Raw genomic sequence first — 19,166 nt, 5'->3', positions numbered from 1 at the left:
CGCTGACGCGCTCGCCGCGAGGTGGTGTGCTTCGCTGTCTCGATCCTTGGCCGTGACCGTCAGTGAGGTATGTCTAGGGATATGTCTGTTTTTCGGCCACGATAGACGAATTGCTGAGGCTCCGGCGAAAAGCGTGACGACGTTGGAAGACGAGGTCTTGATGCACGGCGGAGCCTTTCGAATAATAAAATAGGAAAGGGACGCGGCACAGCGGGCGAGAACACTGCTTCCATCATCTTCCCGGGGGCGGGCTGCTGGGGGTCCCTTGATAGCGCCGGCAGGGTGTACATAGGAGGAGACCGGGTTGGTGCCGCCGTCTCGTCTCACTAGGGCCAATTGAGGCGTGCCGGCCGGCTCGAGCCACAGGGACCGGTGGGGTGGGGGGATGGGGAGACGATGGATGCGTCGTTGCGCCAAATGCGCTACAAGGTGCATGGGCTGAGCCGGCAATAAGGACCAGCTGGGACAAGCCTCTACATAGTATTGAGCAGCCTTCCCCCTTTGGCAGCACACCATGCGCCCCCAACAGCTTGGCGAGCAGAGGAGAAGGCGCAGAGGGGTTGCCTTGCAGCGGCGACAGAGTAGGCAGAGATGCGAATTGCAAAAATATAGATACTGTGCTTCTATACATTTATTAATCCCTTCGGGGCTAATATCCAGACCGGTTGGAGTTGGGGGTTTGATAAGACGGGAGAACAAGCTGTTGGGCTTCCTGCGCAGTGACGCATCCCCAGGTTCATCAACCGACCGAGAGGCGGCGTGGCGTTCTTTGGGGCGCCTACCGCATATGGAAAGCCTGCATCCCCGTCCCTTGCGCCAACGTTGGCGCCACAGCCCAACGTCAGGACAGGATCACGCTATGCAAGGCCGAAGGGATTTTGTTTTGCCTGCCGTGTACGTATGTACATACGTAGCTACCTAAGGTAATCTGGACTCGACCTTGTATGGGGATCGGCTTGAGATGAATTTTGAACATTTGGATGGCGGGCCGGACGCTGTTCCATGGCCAACCGGCGCGGGCAATGCAGGTACAAATTGAACAGACGGGCCATCTGCCAGGCCAAGGAAAGAAAAAGAAACGGAAAGGTTTGCAAACCCGGGGGAGGAGGTTTGGCTTGGGGGTGCGATTACGTGTGGTGTACGAAGCACATAGTTCGGAGGTAGTGTAGCTTTAACAATCTCCGCCTAAGCGAAATTTCCTCGATCGCGATCGGGTTCTGGATTCTGGTTCGAGTCTGGTAAAATTGCATGGGAATTGCTGCTGAATTCCGGATTGATCCCAAAAACAGCCGTCGAGGACGAATCCCGTATTTCCGGAATCGTTTACGCGGTAAACTCCCAAGTAACTAGTTGAACACAAGACTTCAGTTAAAAGGCACCCTCTCGGCGAGCAGCAGCTGCGTTTTGCTGTGCAGTTTGGTTCTGTCAGCGCCGTCTCCCACGTGGGGAGTAAAGCTCTGGAAGCTGCCGGATCGGCAACGGACAGCCGTGGGTGCCGGAAGATGGAAGACGGGAGTGGGCCAACCAGAACCCCACGATGTCACCCTCAAATTTATTGGAACCCACTATGGGGGCTCAGTGGGGCCATCGCGCAACCTTTGGCAGGGCTCTAAATTGGACCCGCCCGCAGCTGTCTGGGCGAGTGTGACGTTGAGATCGGTCTGGACTTGCCTTATGGGTCCGACGGACGGTTCCCGTCTTCCGCATCGCGTCCGTGTCTTGGCGCCGTCAGCGGCCGGCGAACTCATTCTGTGGTATTTGCTGAGGTGTCTACGCAGTATGTGATGCAATGACGATGCGGGCACGAGAGAGACGAGGGGAATGCAGCTTGCCGTGATCTGAGCCGGGGGAACTCCAATGAGCTCCCTGACGGCGGGAGGCTGAGACGGCCACCACATTGACAAGTTGCACAGCATGTTTTACCGACGCGACGGGTGGTTTGACAGCAGGTGCGGGAATGGGCGTTGATGTCTGGAGAGGATCAGCTCGAGTGACACAGTGCTTTGTTAACCCGCCAGGCACCAGTTCTTCGGCCCCACGGCTACCAACTTGAACCGCTCCGCAATGATTCCAAACGCAGGCTGGAGGTGAGCAGCGCGGCCCTCATCTCCGCGCATACCGACCGAATCAGACAGCCAGCTTACATGTTAATAAATCTCCTCAGCTCCCCTTCCACTCTGCCAATATAACAGTAATCAGCCGCTATTTGACGGCATCTGAAAGCAGAAGAGGAAATCCTCAGCCTCGGCGCAGTCCCCGCTGCTGACAGGATGCATACCACCTTCCTCTCCTGCGACGCCACCTGGGTGTGTCATTTTACCTCTCTGATCCTGGATGCCATCCGTCTGGCTCAACGTCGTCTATCCGTGTATGTCGAGGTCCAATCAAGGCAACAGAAGAAGCAGGTGCATTACGATACGGCGCCAGGTGTAGGAAATCGTAAACGCCTCCAACATGGCTGACGGCACGCCGAGAGTAAACGTAGGTACCTTTTGCAGACAGTAATGCGGCACAACACTGCCCCCCCTTTTACCAATCCAAAGCTACCAATCTCCAAAGAGCCGCTATACCTGCAGAAGAGAAAATGTCTCCCGGACTGGACCTGGAATTGCCCGAGCACCTTCTCCTGCCCCGAAAATCACCCCTTATTCATCCGGCCCGCTCCAACAAAAATCCCCAATCCTATCAATATTCCAATCCAGCCCGTCAGCTACGGCCGCGTTCTCGTGCACGGCGCCTAAGCCTATCAGCGCCTGGCCTTTGACTTCCGGCAGTGGGGCCGCGAACGCCAAGGCTTCAGCTGACAGAAGCGTCTCGTGGAGGCCGGCGCTGGTAGCAGAGGTCCTGCTGCGGGCGTCAGAAACATCTATGGACCTGGGGATTGTCGTGGATACCAGCGTGCTGGTAGGTGCTACTGTTCCCGGACCGCTGGGTATTAATGGAGCGGCGATTGACATGCCTCCTTGTTGTTGTTGTTGCTGCTGCTGTTGTTGGAGGCGGAGGGGGACTAGCCATTCCTGGGGACGAGATATGTCGGTGCTGTAAGGACTGAGCAGATTTTGATCTAGGAGCAACGGATCGATCTGCGAGTCGGGTAACGTCCATCGCAGCGGGTTGATGGGCGCTTGGAAGTTAGAGAGCTGTCCCAGGTCGAGGGGGCCGGGGTTGACAGCATTGTCAGCTGCTTTTTCGTTATCCGCCGCCACCGGCCCCTGCCTGTCGAGGGTAGAGTGACTGGTCCTCTGACTAGGTCGTTTGCCGGCAGGTGAAGTGCTCGCTTGACGCTTTTCCCGGGACTGATGCTTGCGAGAACGCTGCTGATTAGGCGCCGCGGAAGTGGAGGCAGTTGCGGCTCTCCGGGAGGGAGGCGGCGCTGTAGATACCACTGCCAAGGGTAAGTAACTGCGTGTTAACGAGGAGGCCACAGGCAGTGTGCTGCAAGGGACGGGATATGCTAGCGTTTGTCCACTCACTCGTGCTTAGATCCGGGATCTCCTTGCCAGAATTGAGAATGGCAACAATAATTTCATAGTTTCTTCTGACCGTGCCGTGATCACTATTCTCGCTTCTTTTGGACTTGCCTTTAGCGGGCTTTAGATTCTGTCGCCAGTTTCGCCACTGGTCTTGCTGTGTCTGGGACATCCTGATAGCGCTCGACTCATCTGCCTCGGCTGCCGATTCTCTGGGCTGACAGACATGCGCTTTCTTGTCTCGATCAAGAGACTCGTGAGTTGAGCCCGGGAAAGGCTTCTTGCAGTCGATGCATTGCGTGTCCCAGGCATGATATCGCCAGAGATGTTCGCTTCACAACAGTTAACAATTGTTAGGGGAGGGGGGGAGGGGGGAGAAGCGGGAGAAGCGGGGGTGGGGGTTGTTGCAATGAATAGGTATTGAGATATTCTGTCTCGTACTTGAGCTTCGATAGGCCTTGATAGAGTGAGTCTCCAAAACAGAGAGGACAAGCGAGCCAGAACTTGGGCTGCTCAGGCTTTCTGCGTGATTTGCTGCCGGCGTTGCCTGGTTTCGCCGGAGTTGCGTTGCCTTTCTTGCGCCGGGAACCGTTGGTGGGTTCTCGGGTCGGGAGCGCCCCAGGTTCATCCGCGTGGGTGGTCATTGGTCGTCCCCGATGAGACTCTGCGACCCCCACCCTGGTGGTTCCAATCCGCAGGACTTGTTGCAACGGTTTTCTGCTAGTTTATTGATTCCAGTCTTGCGATGATATTCCGGATCCGCTGCCTCGAACGCTGCGTATGGTACTCTTCAACGAGCCACCAGATTAGGTCTCGGGGTGTTGCCTCGGAACCGTGGGGGTGTTTATCACCAATTCGGTAGTCTGGGCGGTTTGCTGTGATGCTCAAGTGCCACACAGCCCTCTGGATGAGCCCAAAGACGGTCGAGTCGTTCTCCGGGTCGTCGGCACAGAAGCGCAGGATGGGGTACGGTCTCTCACCGGATCCAGGCTGTATAGTTGTGTTAGCAGGCTACCCCGGGATGACCCTGACGTCCATGTCGTCAACAATATTACTGGTTTCTAGAAGCCATCACGCACCTCGTTAAGTATCTTCGTGACGGACGACATGGGATCGGGTAACAAGACGGGGCGGCTAACACAGCGCCGAAATTCGGCGTGTCGAAAGCAAAAACCCTGGAACGTTTGTTCAAGCCTTCCAGGTTATGCTGAAGCTTAGTGCAAAGAGAAGACATGTCTGCACGTCGGTCGGCGACCGACTGACCGTCTTATCTCTGAGATGCTGTGATAAAATCATCGCTGCGACAAAAAGTTGAAAGAGTTGAAAGCACTGCGGGTGCTCTGTGACTGGCCAAGAAACCCAGCCCTCAAGCACAACGCCACACCATCATCCCCGGCTGATTCGCTGTAGCTTAGGTATGGGCGGGCTACAACACAAGCTTGATGACAAGGTAAAATAGTGCTCCTACAGCACATGGCTAGAATGAAGCGAACCAAAACGTCGCAGCGATACAATGGCCCGCTTCCCATATTACGCAATGGTTGCCTTGTCTGCTCCAAGGAGGCACTTTTCGCTATTCGCAGAGATACACCCCGACCCATCATTGCTCGCATTCATTTCAAGGCATCCACTCCAGAGCTCCTAAGGAATGACCCAAACAGGAAACTCGACTGATACGACAGCCCCGGCACCTGACCATGAGGTCCAGCATCAAAGAGCCCGCGTCGCCTTGAAGCGCGGCGACCGTTTCCTGCTGCTCGAATCTCACAATGATGCCACTCAGAGCGGAGATCAAGTCATGGGCCAGATCCGTCGTGACTACGACTTTGCCGTGGCCCAAAAAAGATCCCGGTGCCTCCCGTGTTCTCTGTTCCGGAAGCCGGCCGTATATGTCGGGACTATATCTACGGTAAGCCTTTCTACTGAAGAAGTGAATGAATAAAGAAGAAGAAATAAAAAAAAAAAAAGTTGGGGGGAGGGAGTTCAGCATTTAACAATAATTTCCACCGAGAAAGCTAATTAACCACCCAACCAAGGTCCGTTTCTCCGATCACAACAACAGCTCACCTGTATCGGACGAACCCCGCGAGCACGAAGTCGCCTTCTCCAACCTCTCCTACTCAGCCGCCCTCACCGCGGCCTTTTCTCGCCCGGACATTCTCCGCGGCACGGGCCCCTTTGCAGCGCAGTACCCAGACACCATCGCAGGGGCCGCATTGCCCATGACGAACGCGGTGGTGATTGTGTCCAAGATCAACAAGCCGGCCGTGTCCTATCTGGCGGCGCTGACTCTGCTGCTCGCCATCGCGGCGGGCTTGGTACTTGGCTTCAGCACGTCGAGCGTCCAAAACGGTATCGGTTGCTTCATTGGGATCAGCACCATTTTCTCGGTGCTCATTGGGATCTTGCACTGGGTGACGAAGTGACGGTAGGTGGAGGACGGGGCTGTCGGGTCGGGTCATAGATGCTATGTAGTCTACTTGTACCTATCAGATGGGTCCGGCTCGGGCCGCATTCCAGCTGGCCGGGCCTAGGGATTCGCGGATACGCCAAACCCGAAAAAGTGGACCACCGGCGCCGAAATCAGTGGACTCTGCGGCCGGGTTGCTGTCGCCATGTCGAACAACATTCTCTCGTATCTAGATCCTTTTACTCACATAATATCCCAGTAACCCATTTGCGGAACATCGCTGGGACTCTCGCATTCATGGCTTGGGTCCGTGTAATGGAGGCGTAAATATAGCGCTGTCCATTCAAAGTCATTCAATGCCCATGACGGCCCGGCTTGACTCTGACAACGCTTGTGATTGTATACATGTGTTGTTTCTTCTAATGCGGACATCGCGTCCTTCTATCCATCGATTTACCGTACCGATCGATTAAGTTCCCTCTTGAATACTCGCAACACGAAGCGGGCCCTTCACCATCTGTAAAACCGCCTCGGGATCTTCCGCCTACGCCAAGTAGATATAAAACCCACCCTCCCGCTCGAGATAATCCTTCTCGATCAGCCTGTTGGCAGAACCCGTTAGCATCCATCTTCGACTGTTGAACTCAGAGTGGCAATAAAAGGACAACCCACTTCTCGATATTCGCCTTGATGTCCGCCGGGTCCACCGCGCCTCGGCTCCTGGTCTGGTTAATTACCTCGGCCACAAGTTGCACATGCACCATCTTCTTCCTGCTCTTCATGATGCGCACAATTGCCGCTTGCGTCTCGAACTGCCGGTCCGCCGCGACCCTGGCGTGCGTCTCGCGGTTCTCCTCCTTCGTCTCCTTGAGCTGGATCTGGTTGATCTTGACGCGGTATTTGGGGTCGGTAAACGCCTTGTTGACGGTGAATGTGTCGGTCGGCGAGACATCACGGCCCTTGGGGTGCTTGGTCAACACGCGGGCCTTGCCACACGCTAGGGACTGCAGCGTGCGGTCGAGCTCGCCGCCCTGGAGGCCCGTGGCTTGCGAGATTTGTTCGTATGAGAGAACCCCGCTGGTGCTGGTCTTTTTGCTGCCGTCGTCCTCGACGTCGTTGAAAAGCATTAGCACCGCCGCCTGTGGCGCGCTAACGAGGAGTTCCTTGGGCCCGCGGTTGAACTGAGCTTTGATCACGCAGTGCGCCATGTTGTGCTTCCACGTCAACCGCCGGCCAGTGTGCTTGTTCTTGTAGTACTTGTCAAAGATTGTGATTTGCTCCAGCACTTCCTTGGGAAGCAGCACGCGCACGTCAGGGAATGTTGGCCACGCTGCCGCCGAGAGGATGCTGACGCTCAGATCGACGCCGCCTTTGTTCCGCCCGGTGCCCGTCAGCCATTCCTTGTACGACGTCATCTCGTCCTTGGCCAGCTCCTGGTCCTTGAACATTTGCTCTAAGTTGTGCGTGAAGCTTGAACCGCACTCGCTCTTCAGCTTCGCGAGCATACTCCGCTCGGCGTCCTGACTTGCGCTGCGGCCCAGGAGCAATCGCCGTGCCAGGTCCTTCTTGTAGAATGCTTCAAAGACGTCCTTGCCTTCGATGAATCTGAACAACTCGAGGCCGTAGTCCAGCTGCCGGTCCAGCTCGGCGTCCTCGTCGCCCGTGCTCGCCACGCCGCTCATCTCAGCGTCCGCCCTGTCCTTGCTATCCGACAACAGCGATTTGGGTAACGTCTTCAGGCCTCCTCGGAGAAGCATGTCAATGTACTTTGCGATCATCTCGCCGACCTTGGACGTGCCTGTGTTCCACGACGAGGAGCTCTTCTTGTCGTTGATGAAATGCCCAAATGACTCTCTTAAGCCGTAGACAAAGACTTCGTCTTTGGCAAACGCATCTCGTATCATGATGTCCAGCGACCGCCGCAGCTCCAGAAGGCGGATGACCATGTCATCCCCCCTCTCGGTATCGCTAACGATGGCGGCACCCGTATCACGTATGTACCGCTCCCAAGGCCCCTTTAGGCGCTTCTGCAGCCCGGAGAGTTTCAGCAGCTCGTAGAGCGCCTTCACAGACTCCACGTCGCCCGCCTCCAGCAGCCTCCCTACGCTGCCGCTGTCGAGCAGCTTGTCCGAGTACTGCTCAATCAGAACGTGGTGCGCATCCTCTAGCAGCTGCCTCTTGGTGGTGCTCTCAAAGTTGTACCCATCGCACCTGTCGCTCTCCTTCTGCAGCAACGTCCCAACCGCGTCAATGTACCCCTTCAGGCCATACACAGCGCTCATCTCGGCGGCAAACCCCTCAAGGTACCGATGGGACTTGACCAGAAACATGGGCTCAAAGGACTTGCCGTAGACGCCGCACAACCGCAGCATCGCGACCGCCTCCTTCAACAGCCCCTCATCTTGCCTCTCATCCCCGCGCCGCACATAATCCACCATCCGACAAACCGCCTCCAGCACCCTCAACCCTTGCGGCGCACCGTTCGGGTCCCTCCTCGATCCAAACACCGCCTTCCTAAACAGCTCGATCCCCATCTCGTTAATCCCCTGCTTCCCACCCCCTCCGCCACCTTGCAGCAGCAGGTACGCCCGATCCAAATAACTGTACAACCCCCTCACCACAAACAGCACATCGCCCCACCTCTTCCACCGCTCCACCACCCCGCGCAGCAACGCGTCCCCGGCACTCTCACCTAGCCCTTCGTCAGAAGAACCACCGCCATCCCCTCCACCACCACCACCACCACCACTGCTAGAAGCAGTAGCAGTAGCAGTAGCAGCAGCATACCTAGCCCACAGCCCCCCAAGCATATCCCCGCCCTGGACCCCGTCGTCGTTCAACCACGCCTCGCACCGCGCCCGCAGCCGCTCCGTCAGCTCCGCCGCCTCGCCCTTGCGGCAGATGTCCTCGACCCCGCGGTACAGGCGTTCCATGGGCTGCGGGGTGGGCCGGCCGGCGAAGATGGCGGACAGCGCGGCGTCCAGGTCGGCGCGCACGCCCGCGTAGTAGTTGTCTACCGCGGTAGAGGCGGCGGCGGACGCAGAGGAGGTGCTGAGGGTGGGGGACTTGGGAGTCGTCGGGGCGCGGAGGTTCTTGACGACGAGCTTGCGGGAGCCGACGTGGGGTTGGAGGAGGGTCGCCGAGCGGGAGGCGAAGTGGGACGGGCCCGGGGAGGCGTGTTTGAGGTGGGCGTGGTGATGCTGGGCGGGCGGAGTGACCTGTCCGGTGAGGTCTATCACCTCGGGACGCTTGCCCTGGACTTTGGCCGACATTGTTGTGGTGGTGGTCGTGGAGGTGGCGGGCGGGGCGTAGTGGTCTGAGCGGGGCCGCTTGAGATCCGGGCGGGCAGGTCGAGGCCCGTTCGACGGGTCCGGGTTCGCGTCCGGGTTCGAGTCGACGCGCTGCCTACGTCTCGGAACCGACGTCGGGGAGGAGGCGGACGGAAAGGTCGTCGGGTTTGGAGGAGGCATGGACGGCCGCGCAGGAAGGCGCTGCGGGACGGAGCCTCTTGTCGCGGACGAGATTGATTGTCGAGATTGAGAGAATCTAGTTGATGGGGGGTTGAATCAGGAGGACCGGATAATCCGCCTCTTACTTTTTTATTTTGTTTGCTTGTCTGTGATCGGGCTTTCGGCTACCGGCCTAGCTGCGGAAGAGCGTTGCTGTACGTGTGCGTTACTGTTGAATGCAGATGACGGAGTTAGGCGGACGTAGGTCGCACTGTGCGGTTCGGTTATCGATAACTGTAAGTGGGACTGCGGGGAACTGAAAGTGCTGTCTCGGACTCGGAAGCTCCCCACGCCAATGGCTTTCCTTACCGGTTACCTACATCGAGGGCTCCTTAGACTGACTCATGTCTCTTGCAAAGACGAGTTTGTTGGCTTTGCATCTTACCTAGATATGTAATATTGTGCGTCGATATCCGCTCATGCCCCGCCATATCAGTTACATATACGTAGCGGTTCATGTGGTATGGATCAGGTTTCTCGCGTATAATTTTATTGGTGTACGTAGTAGAGTCGGTTGGCTTCCGGAATTCCCTTTCCGAACCACCCAGCCTTGTCTGTTTATTAGCGTGCGGCTTTAAGACCGGGGTAGCCAACAGAATCGCTATCTCAATGACGCACCCCCCAAATTTTATACGTATGAGAAAAGGCGGTTAGGTAAAACCAGTTGCTCGTTATACACTATTTCCTAATTTCTTGTTCCAGAATTGCTTCTTCGGCTCAGAAAGCCGCTATTCCCCGAATCTGGGAATAGGTTCCCTGTCCAATGGACCGGCTAACAAACATGCCAGCATTGGGGGGGATTGTATCGTACCGGGGGAAACGACGAGTGGAGCTCCAGCGAGAATCTATTCTCCACTAATTACACACTAATTACCTTTGCCGAGTCTTCATTTTGCAATTGGCATCGGACAAGGATGGACCGTATGTACACAAGCAGGCCGACCATAATGAGGCGCCAAATGTGTATCACGACTTGATAATAGCTCTAGCTAGCACAGGTCTTTGGCAAAGATGGAAACTGCGGTGGATTCGGGATGTGTCGTCTCGATAGGGCCACCGAGGGTTAGGGTGTGAGCAGGGTTGGCCCCTGCTCCGCGATGTCAAGATTTTTAGCGGCTTGCAGGAGCCCCGCAATGGTGCATCATGGCGAGATCGAATGATCCGCCGGCTCCACTGAAAGAACGCTCGAAGCCTTCCGGAATTGCAAGCAGTGAGGCATTGGATGCCCACGACCCGAAGTGGCGCTTGAATTTTTACATCTTAATCTCCCTCCCCGTCTCGACCACTATCAAAGCGTCGCCATTCTGTCCGATTGTTCGGCTGCCCGGCAGGGCAGTCTTTATTCGTCCTGAGAATTAGCGCCTCCCTCCTCCCGGCTCGATGGTCCTGCCCTGACCGGTGGTTATCACTATATTGGACGTCTCATACCATTCTTTTGCCCTTCTTTTCTCCCTACCCAACCTTCAAGGCGTTCAAGTCACCAACCACCACCAAGGCCCCGTCAAACGATGGCACCTCCTACCGAGCCGTTGAACCTCGATGTCGAGGCCATCTCTGGCATCTGCGGGTACGTCAACCGCTACCGTTCCCCCCCGTCCTAGAGAACTCCCAATCAGCCGGCAATGTGCTGACAAGTAGGGCCAACAGCTCGATATCAGTAGCTTGCTGGGTGGTCGTCTTCTCGCCGCAAATCATCGAGAACTTCCGCCGCAGCAGCGCCGAGGGCTTGTCGATCCAATTCCTCGTCGTCTGGTTGCTGGGCGATGTCTTCAACATCCTAGGCGCCGTGCTGCAGGGCGTGCTGCCCACCATGATCATCCTAGCCATTTACTACACCATCGCCGACGTGGTTCTGTTGGCGCAATGCTTCTATTACCGCGGTTTCACCCTGCGTGACGACGTTCCCCCGCCGCAACCGCCGAAACCTCAGCGCAACGGAGACACCAGTGGGAGCGTTTCTGTGGTGAATGGGCATCTGGGCGAGCCGAATGAGCGGACTGGCTTGCTTAGTGCTGCTTCTGCAGGTGCTGTTCCGGAGCGGTCACCCTACCTGTGCTACGGCGCCGATGACCACGAGCGAAGAGGGTCGTGGTCCCACCTCTCGCCTGCTGTTCCGTTTGTGAGCGAAGAGCCCGAGCCGTCCCCTCCGCGAGCGCCACCTACTCGGCTGCAGGCCTTTGCCTTCAATAGCTTAGCCATCCTGATGGTTTGCGCAGCGGGCGTTGCCGGGTGGTGGCTGAGCCGGCGTTACGGGCACCGGGACGGTGACGGAGACAGGCCAGAAGATAATCAGGATGACCCGCTGAGCTTCAACCTTCTGGGCCAGATATTTGGGTGGCTCTGTGCCGTGCTCTATCTTGGGTCGCGGTTGCCGCAATTGCTCCTGAACTGGCGGCGCAAGTCGACAGAAGGGGTCTCGGTTCTATTTTTCCTGTTTGCTTGTCTCGGCAACCTGACGTATGTGCTATCTATCCTGGCGTACGACCCAAAGTGCGAAGGGGAGGAAGGGTGTCAGCCTGGAGAAGCTGCCAAGGTCTTCTGGCAGTACATACTTGTCAACCTCTCGTGGCTAGCTGGCAGCGCGGGTACGCTGCTATTAGACCTGAGTATCTTCGTACAGTTCTTCTTGTATAGCAAAAGCGAAGGGGATGGGAGTAGCGACGAGGAGAGCACAGAAGAGGAGGAGAGTATTGAAGGAGACACATGGGACGACAGGCCGGTTTTGGAAAGGAATAATACGGAATTTTAGACGGTTATGGCGGCATGGTTCCGGGGAAATGGCGTTGAAAAAGTACATTGGGTGTAGTTTGTATCACTTGAACGTGTTTTGACTATCCATATAACCGCATGTGGTTGACACCAAAAGATAGTTAAAAAATTGGGATAATATTGTAGGTTCTAATTGCCTCCGGTGACACGTCCGGCGTCCGAGTGTTCCCGGTCCGACTTTCTGAATGAAATCAAGCAAATTATGACCATGACAGCGCCCCTTATCCCTTTCACAGCCACCCCAGCCTTCTCCAGACGTAACTTCCGCCTCCCACGAGAGCAGAAGCTCCCGTAAATGCGATCAACCCACCGTAGCCGCTCCCATAACCTCCAAAAGCCTGTCCCTGCCACGGCAAACCCTTGACCAGCGCCTCACTGAGCGGTCCGGAAACTACGTTCCCCACACCGCGGCCCATGGCCAAGAAGGCAAACACCATGCTCGGGTCGGCTCGCTTACCGTGCTCGTTCCCGTCCGCCGCAGCGCCCATCTTCGTTATGTCCGTCATGATCCCCGGCCAGGCAGAAGTATAGGAGCCGGCAAACAGCCCATACACCACGCAGAACAGATATAGCACCGGCAAGTTGACGGACAAGCCCCACAGCAGGAAGGTTCCCAGCGTAGCCCCCACCGTCGACACCAGGAAGCACTTTGTCACCTCCAGCCGATCGATCAGCGAGCCCATGGCGACGCACCCGAACACGCTCGCCACATTGATCAGCATCATGGTGACGACCGAGGGGAACGGGCTCGCGCCGAGCACCGCGCGCGCATACGAGGGCAGGTAGATCCCCGGCAGGAAGAACCCCACCGACTCGGCAATGTTGAACGCCTGGTACAGCATGAACCGCCGGGACACGACGAACCGCAGCGTCAGCGGCTTGGAGCGGGAGACCTGGGCCACGGGGAGGCGGGGCTTGACAAAGTACGACAGCGGGGCAGTCAGGGCGAAAACGGCGCAGGCGAAGATGCGGAGGGTCGTCTGGTAGCCCTGGGAGGAGAGGAGGTACTCGAGGAGCAGGGGGAGGACGACGCCGGCGAGGCCCGTGGCCGACCACATGATGCCGAAGGCGAGGCCTCGCTTGGCAACGAACCACTCCTCGAGGTAGATGATGCAGGACGAGTAGGCGATGGAGCCGCCAACGGCGTAGAAGATACCCTGCGTGACGATGAGGTGCGTTACGGTGGTGGAGAAGGAGGAGAGCGCGAGCGCGAGGCACATGATGAGCAGACCGACGATGGTCGAGTAGCGGGCGGGTTTTGGGAAACGCCTGTGGAAGTACATGACCAGCGGCGTGTCGAGGTACATGATGCCCTGGGGTTTGTCAGATTAGCTGTGGTTTGAGTGAGGACTTGCGCGTCGGAAAGGAATACCAGGGCGCAGGTTCCGACGACGGGGATGTTGCTCGCTCCGATGAATGGCTCATGAGTGCTATAGTAACTCTGAAAGACGCCAAAACAGTACCCGAAGCCTACGTTAGGTTAGGATTGTCCGTTTCCTGTGCTCTATCCAAGGTCTCATCACGCACCCCAAACGAGCGCCTCGATCATGAAGCATGCAGCGAGAAATAACCAGGCGTCCTTGCCGCCATCAACCGGGGGCAGACTGGGCATCTCGTGCTCCATCCCGCCGATGCCATCTTCGACTCGGCTTTCCGGAGTAGTCGCTCGAGGGGAGTCGTCGGAGCTTTGGAGCTCAATGGCCGTTGCGGCTCCTATGTCAGATTTCATTGAAGGCTGTAAATGATGGCAAATTTGACAGCAAGCACAAGGACACTCATTCTCCCTTTAATAAGTCGGTCTTGGAGCTCACGGTGAGAGCGGAATCAGCATTATAAGCCTCCTCCCCGATGCTATCAAAGACCACACTGCAGCCTCGATCCTCCGGCCCCGCACTGCGCCCTTCCTATGACCCGTCGCGATTTCGGATGGCAGTCGAATTGCCCAATGAGAGAACGTAGCGTCCGCATCTACCGCCATCGCGGAAGGTGATGAGCGCGGCGACACCTCCGTAACTCGGACATGATGGACGGATCGAGAACCTGTCGACACCAGAACTCGGGCTAGCGCAGCTAGTCTAGCCGGCGAGCCTCGAACGGAAAGGCGGCCGGTTTGAATGCCGTGAGTGCTTGGCGGGTTCGGTCCTCCCACCTTTCTTTTGCATATAGGGTCGAATGCGGCCTATAGGTCCATGCGGAAATCGCCCAGGCGCCAAAGCTGTAGCTGAGAACCTGAGACTAGGCTTGGCAAGAAAACCGGTTTTGCGGTACCAATTCATTTGCGGCCACCAGACCGCGATAGCAATTCAAAATTGTGGCTCCCTCATCATTGCGCCAATAACCCCGGGATCTACCTGCTTTATATGTAGACAAAGTTGCCCATAGGAACTCCGCCGAACACAGTGTATAGGGTGCTGCATTCTGCAATGGCATCAAAGACAACCGGTCGTGTGGTATCCTCGTAACGGTATCACAAAGCCGCTGGTGACATCAGGCCCTTCAACAAGGCACAATGTCGGGGGTTTGTACTGTACTATGGTAGAGCGCCTCCTTGCAGAGCTTCTACAGCCTTGTCCACGCCACCCCCTTCTTGACGACTCACCGGATAAAGTCAGGATGAGACAACGTCGCCCGCAGCTGGAAAATATATTTTCAAGAGACGCCTAGCACACGGAAATCCCAAGTCACACAGGGTGCATGGCATCCAATGGAAAGTGTTGTTAGTATTGTTGTTTGAGGCTGAGGGCAGCATTGTTGCAGCAGTGCACCTACCTTAATTAGCATGACGATAAAAAAAGGGTATTTAATCTAATAATTACCCTAGGCACTACTCAACTACTCCATCGCAGCAATCCCCCTTCGCTTCTCCAACGCAACTCTTGTATACACTGGTTCATACCGCAGCAATATGGGCAGCCTAATACACTATGTTATTCAAAAGTATCTCTGGCGTGACTACGGCCGGCCGGCTCTTACGACTTGGCAGCTGACACTCTCCGACAACGAAGCTATCGCTTTCCTGGCGTTCATTGCTATACTGCTTAGCTATGCGCAAACTCGAGTATGGAGCCTTGCGCGCGATGGAGTGCGAGCATTAACACGGCCAATCCAACTTCCAAACGACAACGAGCCCGGCTCTCTCACTACGCTTACCCACGGGGAAGCTATAACTGGCCTCATGAGTGGCGCTACGCCAAATAGAAGCTACAGTGTTCGGAACAATACTATGACCAGTATTTCGCCCTTTTTCGGTGTGGCAGCAATTCTCAATATCGTGGTCTTTATCTCGCTTCAGGCAGTACTACCATGGATCCTGACCAGCGGCCTCGAAACATCCATCGTACAGTCCAGGGCCTGGGAGGGATGCGACCCGATCCCCGACCAATATACCCGCAATATCCAGCTATGGTCTTCACCGGTATGGGCTGGCAAGCTAGCGAGTTATATTACTGCTGAACAATATCGGAAATGCTGGTTCAATACAACAAGTATTTCTGAGAGTTGCGGCCGAGTAACCGGCATTTTATATGATCGTCCGGAGGTACATGTAACTACAAACGTTACCTGTCCCTTCTCTAAGGCAGCCTGCCATCCCGATGCACAGCCCTTGCAGCTAGAATACAAAAATATCACCCTGAGAAATCGGTCTCAACATCAAATCCGACCTACGCTTTAGCCACCGCCTCATATGTTCACCTTTGAATATTGACCGTTTTATAACTACGTCTGATGGAACAACATGGCTACAGTTTGCTACCTATGACCAAGAAGCTTATAGTCCGCGACAACGTCTCACTTATCGGAACGGACAGCATCCAGCATCCGTATCAGATTGGACGTTGTGGGCTAAGTTTTTGGATCGCAGCTTGGAATTTTGGAGACTTAATAAGACATCGGATATTCATCCAGATCTCTCGACTACAGATGGAGAGGTTCTTATTATCGTCTACCAACAGGGGCTAGGGCTTTCCCATCGACCTATCGATGATTTAACGTACTCAGCCCATCGTCAAACAAGCCTAGACACCTTTTTAACCGATTTCGAGTATACTGCCATGGCCTGTCTCGACCAACACCGTATCTGCGTTTTCGAATCTCCCGAAGGCTGCACGCCATATATGTCTATAATAGAGCTAAAATCTCTTTGGGACCAGATCCCTTCTCGGAACAAGGCGTGGGCCAGTATGGGAGAGAGCAAATAAATCGCAAAGGTTTGCGAGCTCTTGTTCAGTGGTGCCCTCGGGTTTATCGGCCTTTCGTTGGGTCTCAAGGCGAGGCAGCTATGGGACCACGCGAGTGGGACCCTCCTCCTCAGTGGACATCGAGAGTAAAAGAGTGGTTTGAGACATCCTTGTTAATGTTTCGGCAAGACCTTCTGCTACGAGTGAGTCGCAGAGATCCGGAATGGCAACTCAAACTCTGTGGGCATGTTCTATTGCTTGATGGCGACTATACAAACATCAACTTCGCTGGTTTTATCAGTACCTTGATCGTAGTTACTACCCTTAGCGCCATCAGTTACCGTTCTAGGATAAGGAGGGCCTTAGAAGGTCTTCGCAAGTTAATTTGGCGAATAGTCTCAGCTGTTACCACTACTCTCACCCGTTATCTTCATATCAAAATGGTAATGGAATATCTTAGCGGGATACTTTTACGGACCTTGCAGGTAGTACTGGTGTTGTTTTGGAGTCGGCGGAGGGGCGGTAGCCTTGGAGCAGATATTGGTAGAGTAGAGGATGGTAGACGATCGAGACTCGCTGAAAACGGTGCTCGCCTGGTGGACTTGAATTATGAGTTGTATTAAGGAGCTAAGTACTAACGTACTATAGATAACTTGCTAGTTATTCTTGTTAATTTATTGATAACGTATTCCACATACGAAGGTGTCATACGGACGAATGTACGAATAAACCGCACCTTTGCTACAAAACCATCCAATGATTCCACTAAAACAGCTCAAAACAATTGAAACTACTTAGAATCGTCTTCCCCAGACGTCTCCGCGACTACCTAACACGTATGTACGTTGTGGCCGGGCTTGCCGCAGTTGCTATAACGTTGTACATATGTCTTAGTCCTCAGCCTCCGATGTGAGGATCGAGGATCCAAGGGTAGTAGGACCAGAGTGTCTGGGTACGAGAAGTGCACGCGCAACAAAGGAGCAGAGCGCACGTTAGGGGTTGAATTGTGGTCTCATTGAACTCTGCCTTCTCCCTAAGCCCTGTCTCCTGCTCTCCATTTTATCCTTCAGGTTATGTGCTTTGGCCTCCTTCCCCGTCCGCCGCCCCCGTCTCCCTCTCTGCTTGTGCGCTCCTTTTACGCTCATTTGACGCAATACTCGCGCTGTTCTGACTTAGCGCTGCTGTTGTTGCTTTGTCGGAGCCCCGCCTGTGCTGCGGGTTCGGGGCTTTGGCCTGTCCCGACACCGTCCCCACCCGGCCGGTCCTCACATCCGACCACTTCTGGCCTGCGTTTCCTCCCTAATCTGTATATCTATATCCCTCTGACCTTGCAAATCCTGTATATCCTGTATAGTAAGCGATCTTCTATCCTGTAACCGTTGTTTTTTTGGCCCTCTGGCGCTTACTTAGTACCTTATTTACTGCCCGAAGGTCCTAGATCTCCGTCGCCGGCGCCGTTTATAGTCGTTATAGAGCCGGCTACGGCCGGGGAACGCGAACGGGATCTCGTCCAGCAAAAACATCGGGCGGGTAATGAGCCGAATCTGCTGAGTCAGCAATTGCAGTCGTGCAGCTTCGGCGGGTTCCTGGTTCCCGGGAAATGGGGAAATGCTGTAGGACACACACCCCAGACCCTGCAACAAAGGGTAACGCGGAGAACCGAGGTAACACTTTGTGGGCCCCTTGTTATCCTGGGTCTTAGGATAACAGCAACCGAGGAGGTAAGGGACAACCATCATGGTACTCATATCAAAGGCGCCATAACTACCAGCTATCCGCTGTACTTCTTGCTGCGAGTGAATTGCCTGCACACTGTAAACAGTTGGGAGCAGGATTGTCGTTGCGCTCTGACAAATCAACACCATGATCTCACCCTCGGTCCTCAGCCTCGAATATCGGGGCCGAGTCGCCATCATCACCATTGACAACGACAAGAAGCTCAATGCGCTCAATCAGCAGCAGTATTACGACCTCGCCCAGAAAATGCGCGAGATCGCTGCCCGCGACGACGTCTACATTACGCTAATCATCGGCAAAGGCCGCTACTTCTCCGCGTAAGCAAAGCCACCAACCACCACTATCACCACCACCATTACAGCCCTCTTTACTCACAGACAATACGCTGACGCAAACACACACGACCCCAGCGGAGCGGACGTGTCCGTCTTGCGCCACTCCCTCGCGGCCCTCGCGGAGCAAGAGACCTCGCCGCACCGCTTCTGGCTGCAATCCTTCGTCGCCTTCAACCTCAACGTCGCCCAGGCCTTCTACACGCACCCCAAGATCCTCGTCGTCGGCCTCAACGGGCCCGTTGTCGGCCTCTCGGCCGCGCTCGCCTCCTTCGCCGACTTCATCTACGCCGTCCCCGGCACCTTCCTCCTCACGCCCTTCAGCTCGCTGGGCCTCGTGGCCGAGGGCTGCGCCTCACGCGCCCTGGTGCAGCGCCTCGGCATGGCCAGGGCCAACGAGGCGTTGATCATGAGCAAGCGCATCACGAGCGACGAGTTGCTGGCCGCGGGGTTCGTGAACAAGGTGTTTTCCGAGTGCGGGAAGGGCGAGGACGAGAAGTTCAGGGGTCTGGTCCTGAAGGAGATCGACGAGCGGCTGGGGGAGCATCTGGTCGGTGATAGTTTGCTGGGCATCAAGGCGCTGATTCGGCGACCTGAGAAGGACGTGCTGGACGTGCAGAACGTGGCAGAGGTGTTTGCCGGGCTGGATCGGTTTGTGAGCGGCGTGCCGCAGGGCGAGTTTTTGAAGATCGCGACGGGAAAGAAGAGACATAAGCTCTGAATTGGGATACATTTGTATTAGATTCCGTCTTGTATTATGT

General features: G+C 55.7%; 6 protein-coding genes across 6 annotated transcripts; 3 read left to right on the top strand and 3 right to left on the bottom strand.

The window, feature by feature from the left end:
- Positions 1-2,645: 2,645 nt before the first annotated feature.
- MFIFM68171_10428 (uncharacterized protein) lies at positions 2,646-3,642 on the bottom strand (the record flags this gene model as incomplete). The annotated part of the gene is made up of 2 exons (XM_071065847.1): positions 2,646-3,385; positions 3,474-3,642. The coding sequence occupies 2 exons, from the start codon at positions 3,640-3,642 to the stop codon at positions 2,646-2,648; spliced, it is 909 nt and encodes a 302-aa protein (XP_070921948.1).
- Positions 3,643-5,118: 1,476 nt separating this feature from the next.
- On the top strand, positions 5,119-5,896 carry MFIFM68171_10427 (uncharacterized protein; the record flags this gene model as incomplete). The annotated part of the gene is made up of 2 exons (XM_071065846.1): positions 5,119-5,379; positions 5,486-5,896. The coding sequence occupies 2 exons, from the start codon at positions 5,119-5,121 to the stop codon at positions 5,894-5,896; spliced, it is 672 nt and encodes a 223-aa protein (XP_070921947.1).
- Positions 5,897-6,424: 528 nt separating this feature from the next.
- MFIFM68171_10426 (uncharacterized protein) lies at positions 6,425-9,350 on the bottom strand (the record flags this gene model as incomplete). The annotated part of the gene is made up of 2 exons (XM_071065845.1): positions 6,425-6,482; positions 6,553-9,350. 2 exons carry the CDS (start codon positions 9,348-9,350, stop codon positions 6,425-6,427), a joined length of 2,856 nt encoding a protein of 951 aa, XP_070921946.1.
- Positions 9,351-10,897: 1,547 nt separating this feature from the next.
- Positions 10,898-12,138, top strand: RTC2 (Putative vacuolar membrane transporter for cationic amino acids; the record flags this gene model as incomplete). The annotated part of the gene is made up of 2 exons (XM_071065844.1): positions 10,898-10,956; positions 11,037-12,138. The coding sequence occupies 2 exons, from the start codon at positions 10,898-10,900 to the stop codon at positions 12,136-12,138; spliced, it is 1,161 nt and encodes a 386-aa protein (XP_070921945.1).
- A 250-nt stretch (positions 12,139-12,388) lies between these two features.
- MFIFM68171_10424 (uncharacterized protein) lies at positions 12,389-13,887 on the bottom strand (the record flags this gene model as incomplete). Its single annotated transcript, XM_071065843.1, has 3 exons — positions 12,389-13,471; positions 13,531-13,628; positions 13,686-13,887. 3 exons carry the CDS (start codon positions 13,885-13,887, stop codon positions 12,389-12,391), a joined length of 1,383 nt encoding a protein of 460 aa, XP_070921944.1.
- Positions 13,888-18,199: 4,312 nt separating this feature from the next.
- ECI1 (dodecenoyl-CoA isomerase) lies at positions 18,200-19,126 on the top strand (the record flags this gene model as incomplete). The annotated part of the gene is made up of 2 exons (XM_071065842.1): positions 18,200-18,390; positions 18,484-19,126. 2 exons carry the CDS (start codon positions 18,200-18,202, stop codon positions 19,124-19,126), a joined length of 834 nt encoding a protein of 277 aa, XP_070921943.1.
- Between the last annotated feature and the right edge of the window lie 40 nt (positions 19,127-19,166).

This window comes from Madurella fahalii (assembly GCF_045866475.1).
Source record: "Madurella fahalii IFM 68171 DNA, scaffold_6, whole genome shotgun sequence".
Lineage (NCBI taxonomy): Eukaryota > Fungi > Ascomycota > Sordariomycetes > Sordariales > Madurella > Madurella fahalii.
The sequence above is the reverse complement of the archived record's forward strand: the minus strand, read 5'-3'. Positions and strand labels throughout refer to the sequence as shown.